At 37.7% G+C, this 11884-nt stretch overlaps 1 protein-coding gene across 1 annotated transcript; it reads right to left on the bottom strand.

The window, feature by feature from the left end:
• Positions 1 to 5967: 5967 nt before the first annotated feature.
• LOC107660416 (aquaporin-1-like) lies at positions 5968 to 9103 on the bottom strand. The gene is made up of 4 exons (XM_016449714.1): positions 8738 to 9103; positions 7666 to 7830; positions 7429 to 7509; positions 5968 to 6165 (listed from the first exon to the last, which is right to left on the bottom strand). Exons 1-4 carry the CDS (start codon positions 9101 to 9103, stop codon positions 5968 to 5970), a joined length of 810 nt encoding a protein of 269 aa, XP_016305200.1.
• Between the last annotated feature and the right edge of the window lie 2781 nt (positions 9104 to 11884).

The following is an 11884-nucleotide window of genomic DNA, read 5'->3' on the forward strand; positions in this document are numbered from 1 at the left end:
GAAAACGGTAAAACTCAACTGTTTAACTCTAGGGGAGTTGGAAAATGAGCATATTTTCAAAAATAGTGGAGTGTTCCTTTAAGGCATCTTAGAATGTTACTATGGTAACTATATTTTAAAGGAAGCTACATGAATATAGGTATCAGAATTATAATCACTACTATAATCAGTATTTTGTCTTTCTATTTTTTTATATTTCTTGTTTCTTGGGCTTCACTTTTGACTGCCCTTTTATCGGTCTTTGTCAATCACGTATGTTTATTATGTGTGACGTCACCCAGGTGCCATTTTGAAGGTATCGACCAAACCATGATCAAATGTCACTCTTACCTTCACTTTGTGTAACATTCAACAATAGGCCTCTTAAAACGAACGTTTGAGGCATAATTCACAGTGATATGATGTGTAAACATAATAATAATTATAATCACCAATAACCTACTCAAAACTGGTATTTTCCCACTTTCCAGCTGTTGTTGTAGTATTTTGCCAAACTCCACCATCAATAAACTGAGTAAGGTGTGTGTGAACTTCACAACATATTCCCAATACATGTTCCTGAATTGTGGATTTTGACAAAATGTCCAGCAGATGTCAGTCTTTTAAGTCTAAAGCATTAAATTATGGTTACCCTTTGTACCACGGTGACATTACAAAGGTGTTTTGATGTAAACAAGTCAATGTACATACTCATTTTATTTGTATATTTCTAGAATATGGTCGTGCATTAATATGTGCTTTGTAAGTACTAACAAACAGCCAATATGCTAGTAATATGCATGCTAATATAGTTAATAGTGAGAATTGGTCCTTAAATAAAGTGACATAAAAAGGTGTAATTTCTCGGTACTTTAATGTCACTTCTCAGCTCAGGGTCGAGTGAAGTTACAAGCAACTATGATGAATTCATTACCTTTCTTCTTCACTTTAGAGAGAACAGAGACAGAGCTTTAATCATCTAAATTTTCAGAATAATATACATTTAATCTGACATAAACCATCAACGCAGTATTACACAGATGTGCAGCTCTAATACCCAGTCAATTTATATCTGGCAAGAGAGGACTTTGCCTGGTGGCTCTGCATGTAATCCATCTTTACTCAGCTCCTGCAAAGCAAAAAAAAAAAAAAAAGGACAAAAAGGAAAAGGACAAACACAAGTCAGAACTCTCAAAAATTTTTTAATTTTTGAAATGCATTTTTATTGTATTATTTAAAAAAAGCCCCACTGAGATTACACTTTCGGTTGTCTGTTACAGGAATAGCGGTGCAGAATAAAGCTGGTGGATGTAATCATCCGTATTAATGAATCCATCTTTATCTGATTCCATAACTAATCTATTCTAAAATAAAGTGTCTAACAGGTATTTAATAGGCCTATAATTGAAACTGGATGTGCATGGTGTCCTTGGAAGGGCTGGCACATATATTGCGACACATTTTCAATTGAAACACTTCATTCACATTTATCTTTTAATCTTGATTTTATCATTCCCAACAGTTACAGACATTTAAAAAATCATGCAATAAGACAAACTATTCCATAGGACTGTCAAATAGAGGCTTGAGGACTATCTAATAGATTTGGTACTATTGTTCACAAAGATGATGATGTCTTTCCTTTTTACACCATAGCAATCTCCTTTAATTTGTTTTGGAATTGGCTTTTGTCTTGCAGTACAGCTGGGCTTGAGGAGATCTACGGCATGTGTTTGTTTATGCCTCATCAGCACAACGTGAAGAAACAGATAACTGAACGTTTGGGTGTTGCAGTTCTGTCACTCGATAAATGCCGTTCAGAAGTGTCACCCCAACCTCAGAAAAGCCACCCGATATAGGGGAAGTTAAAAGCTTTTACTCCAGCAAGTTTTCATGACACATTTGTTTAAAAACTTTTCTTCGTTTGCTGAATGATTTTATTTTTTATTTCTGTGTAGGCTATAGTTTTTGAAAGTTTAGCATCTACAAAATCTCATCACTGCATGGCTTCTGAATCCTTTACGAAAAATGAAGCAAAGCAGTGTAGGAGTGAAAAGTGGACAGACTGACAGGAACGTGCCCTGTTTTATCATAGTAAATTGGGAGAAAATAAACATGCTTTATCTAACACACTACTCTCAGATTCAACCAGTTGTCCATGCCGCTATGCCATAAACATAAACTAACTCATTAAATGAAACTCACATATCAGAAAACAGAGAAATTTAAGACCAACAGAGAGTGATCAAAAACACAGATTGCTATGAACACATTTTTGGAAATAGAAGTACAGTGGTAACCCAAGGTTAACTGAAATCACAGTTATGTGAAAACATGCAACGTGTTTTATCAGTGATGCCCGAAGAAGTATTTTGAGGAAGGGGAGCAGGTAATCAGCCCATTCACACCAAGAATAATAATGATAACTATTACGATAACTATATTTACGTTCATATCTGCGAACGATAAATTTTGTTCATTCTCAACGCACGTTGCAGTTTCAAAGTAAGGAAAGAGGATGTAGATGATCTGCTGCTTTACGTTGAAGACTTTAGATACACTGTAAAAAATTATTGTGATTTTAACAGTAAAAGACTGTAAAAATGCTAGACTGGTTAACAGTACGTTTCCATACTATATTCGGTGAATAAATGTAATTACATTTAATGTGATTTTACAGTAACATACTGTTAAAAATACGGTTTTTGGAAGTTAAAAAGAAAAAGTCATTGTATAATTTATGGCGAAAACCTGTAAATTGACACTCCCAGAATTCCCTGCATGACACTTCATAGTTGAAGTTTTTCTTATCAGTTGTAATTAAGTCTGTTAAACCTAAAATGTTCCTACCATATTTTTTACGGTGAAGTTCTGGCAACCACAGCTGCCGGTATTTTACCGTAAATGTCACAGATTTTTTTTTTACAGTGTACGGTGCCTGAGATAGACCTGAGAAACAAGTGAGCAGCCATTTTTAGAATTCTGTCTCTGAACTTCCATTTTTGCAGTAGCTCTTCAATGCAGAAGTAAGCCGTTTTCTGTCAATGTGTGAGACTTCCGGTTCATTAGCCGCTGTATGAAAATAATGAGAAGAATAACAAAGTGCAGTAAACGGTAAAACGGTTTGCACTACAAACCAGTGTGTTTATAATTAAGATAATACATTAAAATAATATGGTAAGACAGGCCAGTTCGAAATATCAAGCTGCAAAACGAGTGGTTTTATACAGCCAAAAATAGCTGTAAACGGAAGACATTAAATTTACAAATGACCACGCTCGATCTTACGGGAAAAATAAGGTGGATAGCATCAGTACTGAAGAGTAATTAGCTGGTGACATGGATTTACTTCTTGTAGAGTTAACTAAAGTTATTGTGTGCTTTGTAATGTTCGAGGTCTATTACTTATGAATGGGAGAAAGTGCAATGCACAATATGGCGGAATAGTCCCGCCTTCTCATTTGGTAAAGTCATTGCGTACTGCAGTTTACACTTAACTTTAACCAGCAGATGTCCTCAGCATGCTATGTTTCGAGTGCATCTAAACAGTGAATCTAGCTAGTGTGATCTATCTGATCTCTAAATTGAATTAAACTGTTACATTGTTTGCTAGCCTGGCATACTGATCTAATCTTGAATTTGAATTCTGACAGGCTGTCAGTGTTTTATTGTTCATCAGCTAGGAAAAAATAGTGCTGAAAGTGATTCCAACAATATGGCTCCACTGTATCGTTATCGTTATAGCTGTGGTGTGGACTCTCTTTCATGTTTATACAGTTATCGTTATCGTTCATGGTGTGAGCGGGCCTTTAGGTTGTGCCGTTTCCAGTTGCTGGACACAAATTTTCAGTAAACTTGATTACCAAATGTACATTATATTGTCAGAAATCATTTGGAATAAGACTATAACACTGACTTTGTAATCAACCATCTGCGTCTCTAATAATACAGATCTCATTCACTGTTTATTTCATCTACCTCATGAAACAATAAAATGCACTGAACATAAATCATAGTTTTCCAATGAAACCAAGCCAAAACTTATGATTACAATTTGAATGTTGGCCAAAAATTTTAGGCATGCATATTAAATTCTTTGCATCCCTTCAATGCCGTTCCATTCTGATGCATTTTGGGATGGCCCCTTGCTTTTCAGTGGTGTTAAAACAGATGCTAGATGATTGTTTCTGATGAACAAAAAGCTGTCCCTAAAGAGGTTTAATTGCAGTTACTTAATAGGGTTTGGTGTAGTCCTAATTAAAAACGCTATACATGAGTAGATCCATGCATACAATACCACTGACTGTGCCAAAAAGGAAACCAAATCCTTCCTTTCCAATGCACTAGTAGTGGATATTATATTTAACAGTTAGCGAGACATTCAGGTCGTAATATTGTCCAATGGCCAGCTTGCTTCAGTTTTTTGTAATTTGTGAGAGTCAACAAGTTGCTGACTCGTGTGACAGCTTTAGTATCAGTTAGTCTGGAGGTGATACAGAAGTTGACATAGGTCGGTTTGTACGTGTTAACTGCTTTGCAGAAGTGTTCTCCTAAAACACTCAGTATAATGTTGAGAATATTTGCTATAGATTTGCAAATGCTTAAAAATGACATGTGTAGTTCTATCAATGTTCAAATGTTAATATGAATGTTAATTCTATCAAAACTCTTTCCTCTATATCCCACTCCAGAGATACAGCAACATTGCTTTACCCAAAAGCCAGGCCGGACCATCAACAGGGAAACCTGTTTTTGAAAATTTGGTATATGCTAGTGCCTCAGAAACTGATGTACTTCCAATTTGACATAATGTGGTTCGCTATTTAGTGATAGAAGAACAGAAGATCGAAACTTACCCCTTTAAATATACACTTCCAGTCAAAAGTTTGGAATAATTAAGATTTTTTTCATGTTTCGAATGTTTTTGGAAACGTTTTTTGCCGCTTAATATTTTGTGGAAATTATGATGCATTTTTTCCAGGATTCTTTGATGACTTTAAAGTTCAAAAGAACAGAATTTACTTTAAAAGTAAACTTTTTTTTGTAACATTATAAATATCTTTACTGTAACTTTTGATCAATTTAATGGATCCTTGCAGAATAAATGTATTATCTATTATGTATTATTATGTATTATCTTTTTTTTAAATTACTTGCCCCAATTTTTTTTGTATCATGGTTTCCACAAAAATATTATGCAGCAAAAAAAATGTCAACATTGATAATCAGCAACGTTTCTTGAGCAGCAAATCAGAATGATTTCTGAAGGATCATGTGACACTGAAGACTGGAGTAATGATGCTGAAAATTCAACATTTCATCACAGGAATACATTACATTTTACAATATATTCAAATAGAGAGCAGTTATTTTAAATTGGAATGATAATTCACAATATCACTTTATTTTCTGACCAGATAAATACAGACTTCTTTCAACAAAAAATATTCCAAATCATTCCAAATGAATTATTCCAAACTTTTCACCGATTATATATATAGTTCTCGTCATATGTTTACATACACCTTGCAGAATCCACAAGATGAGATTATGTGAAATATTTTTTTGAGGGTACTACAAAAAAAAAGAAAAAAAAGGGCTGCCAGCATATTAACATTTGAGATTGATTAAATATGAATTGTATAATAAATATTTATATTCAAAAGTCAACATAAGTCACGGTAATGCTGAAAACAAGATTAATGTATTCAATCATCTGCCAGCCCTTAAAGCAGAACTAATTTGCCTTCCAATGAATAAATCTGTAAGCGCACTGAATTACAAGAAATTCCTGAGATATTATAAGTAGGACATGGAAGTAGCTGTGCAAGTAGTCAATTTAGCCAGAAAAGAAGCTGACAAAACTGTCGTTAGGATAATGACAAGAGAAATAGTATTGTATGCTTTGGTGTTCTATGTAGGTATAGTTTTCAGGTATCTGCATACCAAAACCAAGGACATAACAAGCAGGTGTATTTACAAGACATTTCAGGGCCTGGGCCACTGACCAGAACCGGATCTGGGGATTCGGGGTTCGATTAGCGGTTCTGTCGCAGATGGGTCCGGATCAGCTGTGCCTTTCAGAACATTCATACGCTTGCGAATCGCTTCCCTTGTTGGGCAGAGCAAGAAGTCATACACAAGAGCAGCAGCCACCCCTCCGCTCATCGGCGCAATCCAGTAGATCTATGTGAGGAAATAATTATATTTAAGAAATAATAAAGCAATTCAAATGGTCATTGTCTTTGCTTTTTGTTTTTTTGCAAAAGAACGGGTAACCAAAAAAACCAATCATTTTCCTTTCAGCCCTAAGAAACTTAGAGGAAGTACAATGTGTCACAAAGTATGCAAAAACAGTTTTTGCCAGTGCATTTTAACCTAGGCTATAACCAAATCCTATAGCAATAAAATTGCAATAAAATTCATTTTTATTTTTAACTGAAAAAGCAATGGCGATTTGTTATACTGGGTACATTACTTTAAAACTGTAGTCTGTTACTGATTCCAAATTACATGACAAAAATTGTGGTTAGTAATGTAATCAATTACATTACCATTAGATAATGTAATCAGACTACTTTTTGAATACTTTTGACCTAACTTGTTTATCACATTAATTTAAATAAGATAATATTGTAGCATATTGATATAAAAATACAAAGAGAAAGAAAATATATTCCATTCATTGTTATTAACAACATGAAGTGCATTTAATATTATTTTAGGTCAAAGTTTCACAAACTGAGGTTCGTGAAGGAACTGCAACTTAAGATAAAAATGAATTAAATCACAAAAATCTTTTTAAAAGTACAACAATCAAAATAAAACACTCAGTAAAAATATATAAAATTTATCTGCAGGTCATGTGACCATGTGAATAATATGTAATCAGTAAAAAACGAACTTTAGTCTAATTACTTGAAGTATTTTAAAATGTAATATAGTCTAATTACAAGTACTTAATTTTTGGAACCTGATTATGTAATCCAGATTACAGATTACCCAGCACTGGTTAAACTATATTTTGATAATCTACTTCAGACATAACTACAAGTAACTTTGCAACTACAAGTTAACTAACTCTCATTAGAGTATTAGTAAATTGGTTAGGGATAGTAGAATAATTTGACTTTCATAGTTACTTATAGTCAGTTGAGGGTCTGTTGAGGGAGCATCAAAATAAAGTGTCAGCAGATATTAAGCAGACAGTCTACTAGTACTCTAATGACTGCTAGTTGACATGTAGTTGCAAAGTTACTTATAGTTAGTTCACTCTAAAAAATGTGACCCAGCGGTTGGGTTCAAAACAACCCAATAGCTGGGTTTGTCCCTTTTTAACCCAGCATTTTTTAGAGTGTAGGATGTCTAAAGTGGAACTATCAAAATAAAGTGTTACAATTTGTTCTTACAACAATCTAATAGAAAAAAAAAAAATAGGGAAGAACGTACCCAGTGGTTTTTAAATGCTTCAAGAACAACAGCTGGTCCAAAAGATCGAGCAGGGTTGATGCCGCACCCGGTGTAACTGATCTGGGGACAGGAATGATGAACTTATAAAGTTTATGATGAGCAACTTAACATAAAGAGAATGGAGATTTGACTAAACTTGGTTGGAGACCTACTGATCTAATTTCCAAGATCATTACATATCATTTATTTTTGGTTAATGAAAAGTCAGTTGCTTACTGCAACTAGGTGCCCTAAACCAACTGACAGTCCGATGGCTAGGGGTGCAGAGCCTGTAACATCAGTTCGATGTTTGTCTGTTGTGGCCAGGACACAGAGGACCAGCTGAAAGGTTGCAAAAAGCTCAATGGCAAATCCCTGACCGACTTTCACTCCGTTACTCAGCTATAAGAAAAAATTGGATTACATTGTAAAGATGCGAAAAAGGATTCAACAAGATTATACTACTACAGTCACATTACAACAGCAAGACAGGATAATAAATGCAATTTCAAGACCTTTTAATATTTGGATGAATTTTGAACATCTGCACCATTATTATCAGAGCAAAAAGACAGCCCATTTATCAAACGCTGACCTTATTAGTCACACTACATGGGATATGTTGTCAGAATGGGGACCTAAAGTAACATGATTTTTATTGTAAAACTTAAACAGTTACAAAATAAAATTAATGAAAAAGTGAAAATGGAAAAGATAATACACAAAGCAACAGAAATTGTATTTAAAATATTAAATGAAAAGAAGAAAAAAGTATAAACTTTGCTCTCAGGTCAAGATTATTGTAATTTTATATTGTCATTGCAATACTACATAGCAAACTGTTAAAATATCACCTGGAAAGTGTTTACATTGTTTACTGATGAAATAATATTATGTATTAAAAATTATTAAAAATATTTCATATTTTACACGTACGTTGACATTGACAGCCCTGAAAACACATTTTGTAAAAACAAATTTGACACCCTTTTGCTGCCCCAGACGCCACTGAAAACTCTTTATATAGGTACACCTTGCCCGAATATATGCCAGTGTGATTTCATTGTTATACAAACAAAAAATAAAGAAAGAAAAGATACTGGAAAGAGGAAAGACTAAAACAAATTGTAATTTAAGACGATTTTGAATTTGAAACCAACATACAAAATCTTAGCTAGATAAAATAAACATTTATGTATCTTATAGTACTAGCCCTTAACACATTCCCTGTGTGAAAACTATCCAAATAATGCAATTCTGAATGTACTATTAGTGGTTGTGATTTAATATTACATTTAAAACAACTTACCATATTGAGTCCCAGTGTTGATTCAGGGTCAGGACTAACTTTGAACATAATGCCACTTGCCAGCACAGCTCCCAACATCTGGGCAATGATATACATGATGGCCCTGAAGAAACTGATCTGACAGCTGACCAAAAGTCCTAAAGTAACAGCTGGGTTCAGATGGGCTCCACTGATATGCCCCAAACTCTGAGCCAATGTGGCAATGGCCAGGCCAAAAGCTAAAGCTACTTTAACCTCTTGGTCGGGATATCTGTTATGCTTGTTTCCAGTGGCAGAGGCTATGCCAATAAAAACAAAAACCATCATCCCAACAAACTCTGCCAATACTGCCCGCCAAAACGACCAACTTTTAAGCTCTCGTGCCATTACGAATATTGTTCCTTTTCTGCCTTTTAGCTGGTAAATGAAAATGTCAGCTTAGCGACCACTTATAAACACTTGGTGAAAGATGGTTGACAGGAAACTGGTTTTAACAAAGCAACCACAGTTTTAGACCAGAAAATGGCAGGAGGAAGAAGGTAGTTAATTGCTAACTGCCTAAGAGATAATGTCACATAACAAGAACATTAAGATCCAGTAGATCCATTTTCAAATCAAGATCTTTGTCTGTTGCATTTTTGGGAGTCATATGTTCCCTGGATCCTATGCTGCCCAAATGTATATTGCGTATAAGGAACACACTATTCAAGGTTTCCAGGTTTAAGACCTGGTCACACCAAGACAAATGTTTGATGTGATGAACATTTTAATTTGCGAAAAAAGTGGCCAACCAATGAGATTTGCGCTTTTGGTCACATTCCCAGAGCCACTGCTGTTACATAAAAATACAGCTTGGTCTTTGATAAGCACCATAGCGAATACAAAAATCGGAACGGCTGTTTAAAAACATATAAATACTATTTGACTTCCTTTCTTGACAAGGGGTGTCAGAAACGGAAAGTTGTGCAGTGTTCAATTTCTGAAAGTGCCACCTAATGAGAGTGAATTTGCATTTTCATTCAGGCCATCTGCAATTTTTATGGATTAGTCTGAACAGACAAAATTGCATGCAAAAATCAGACCGATTTTGCTGAACATTTGTGTCGGAACAGGCCTTTAGGGTTAAGCCCACTTTTTATATACTTTCATTTTGGGTTGGTGTGCAATACGCGTGACATGAATTTCGTCATCAGAAGAGTACACACATACTGTAGTGCACAGTCCAATTTTTGTAACCGCTTGCACAAGTGCTGTGAATTGTTTTTGCCTCACTTAGTTTGTCCACAAGGTGTCAACACTGAACTGGGACATTGTTTAACTGTTGAAAAAAAAACAGAGGAGATGGAACAAGAACAACACTACTGAACACTACTGAAGACGGCAGAAACAATAGGCGCCCACATTGACGAGTACATGTGTGAGGGGATTAAAAGACAGCAGCAAATCAACATAAAGACATTTTTATCACTCATAACTTTTGGAGAGAAAAAGCACTGGACGATGACAAATCTCTATAGTCCGCATGTGTCAAACACCTGTATCTGCACATGCTGTCAAATGGATTATACTTGGAAAAGCTGTGCATTCAACAGTGCGCAACATATGCGTAAAAAAATTAAGTATACTTTGGGCTTTAGGGTAACATATGGTTAACCTTGGGAACATTTCTACATTCCCACATTTTTGAGTAGTATATTGTGTTTTTGGGACTTTTTGTTTAGTTTTTTGTTTTCTATGAACTAAAATTTTCACAGATTGTGCTTGGTGCATACACTTACATAAACATTTGATTTCAGCGTGGGACGCAGGCCAAACATTTGTGTCTCTGGCCCACAGGCCACCTTCTGAGGAACCCTGTTCTGCTGTCACGGTGTTGTCTACTGTGCCAGAGCGAGGAGCGAAGGAGACATAGGAGAATTCAACACACACGTAGGAACGGGGATCGACGTTTAAGACAGCACAACCAAATTCAGAACAGGAACCACTTAAATAAACAGGACTTGACGAGAAACACCTGGGATCAATAAACATAATTGAACATAAGGGAAAACTGGGTCATAGAAAGCACGTGGGGAGGAAAACACAAAACACGGAACACATGACTGACATTACTCCCCCCTCCCGGAAGGTGCGTCCACGCGCCCCACAACATCCAATGGGGAGGGGGTGGGGTGCTCTGGAGGCCCCTCAGGACAGACACGGGACGGCAGGCCTCGAGAGCGGTACCCGTTCCGGGACCTATAGCGGATCAGGCAGTTTGGGGCGCCATGGCGGAGCAGGCAGACTAGGAGGCCATGGCGGAGCAGGCAGACTAGGCGGCCATGGCGGAGCAGGCAGACTAGGAGGCCATGGCGGAGCAGGCAGACTAGGATGCCATGGTGGAGCAGGCAGACTAGGAGGCCATGGTAGAGTAGGGAGTTCAGGAGGCCATGGCGGAGTAGGGAGTTCAGGAGGCCATCGCGGAACAGGGAACTCGGGGAGCCATGGCGGAGCAGACAGTTCAGGAGGCCATGGCGGAACAGGGAGCTCGGGGAGCCTGGCCTCGGCACTCGGCCCGGCCTCCACGGATGGACCCCTACTACCCCCCCAAAAAATCTTTGGGGAGAATGTCGGTTTCAGAGGCCCTCCGTAGGCTTAACTCGGGAACTGTGGCCCTCCCTGGGCTTGGAGCCCACACTGTAGCAAGCTCTGGGAATGGAGCCCTCTCTGGGCTAAACTCGGGGACTGGGACCCTCTCTGGTGGGGTGAGCTGGAGAGGCCCAGTGATTTTCGGGAGGGACTCGATTTAAGGATGAGGGTGGAGAACAGACTTTTTCTCCTCATCCTCCTCCTTTGGTTAGAGGACATCGGCGCGGCTGGCGGGCTTGACATCGGAACGGCCGGCAGGCTGCAGAGAGCCGCGGACGGTGGGCTTGACTGAGGAACCACTGGCGGGCTTGGGAATGCCGCGGCCGGCGGGCTTGACTGAGGAACGGCATGGCAGAACAGGGAACTCGGGGAGCCATGGCGGAGCAGACAGTTCAGGAGGCCATGGTGGAGCAAACAGTTCAGGAGGCCATCGGGAACTGGAGCCCTCTCTGTACTAGACTCGGAGACTGGAGCCCTCACTGGGCTAAACTCGGGGACTGGAGCCCTCTCTGGGCTAAACTCGGGGACTGGAGCCCTCTC

This window comes from Sinocyclocheilus anshuiensis, unplaced genomic scaffold (assembly GCF_001515605.1).
Source record: "Sinocyclocheilus anshuiensis isolate Anshui unplaced genomic scaffold, SAMN03320099.WGS_v1.1 scaffold1635, whole genome shotgun sequence".
Lineage (NCBI taxonomy): Eukaryota > Metazoa > Chordata > Actinopteri > Cypriniformes > Cyprinidae > Sinocyclocheilus > Sinocyclocheilus anshuiensis.

Coding starts and splice junctions, on each gene's coding strand:
- LOC107660416 (XM_016449714.1), bottom strand. CDS start 9,103: ATGGCACGAGAGCTTAAAAGTTGGTCGTTTTGGCGGGCAGTATTGGCA. Junction 7,831..8,737: donor CAACACTGGGACTCAATATG/GTAAGTTGTTTT, acceptor TTTTTCTTATAG/CTGAGTAACGGAGTGAAAGT. Junction 6,166..7,428: donor AAGCATTTAAAAACCACTGG/GTACGTTCTTCC, acceptor TTCCTCACATAG/ATCTACTGGATTGCGCCGAT.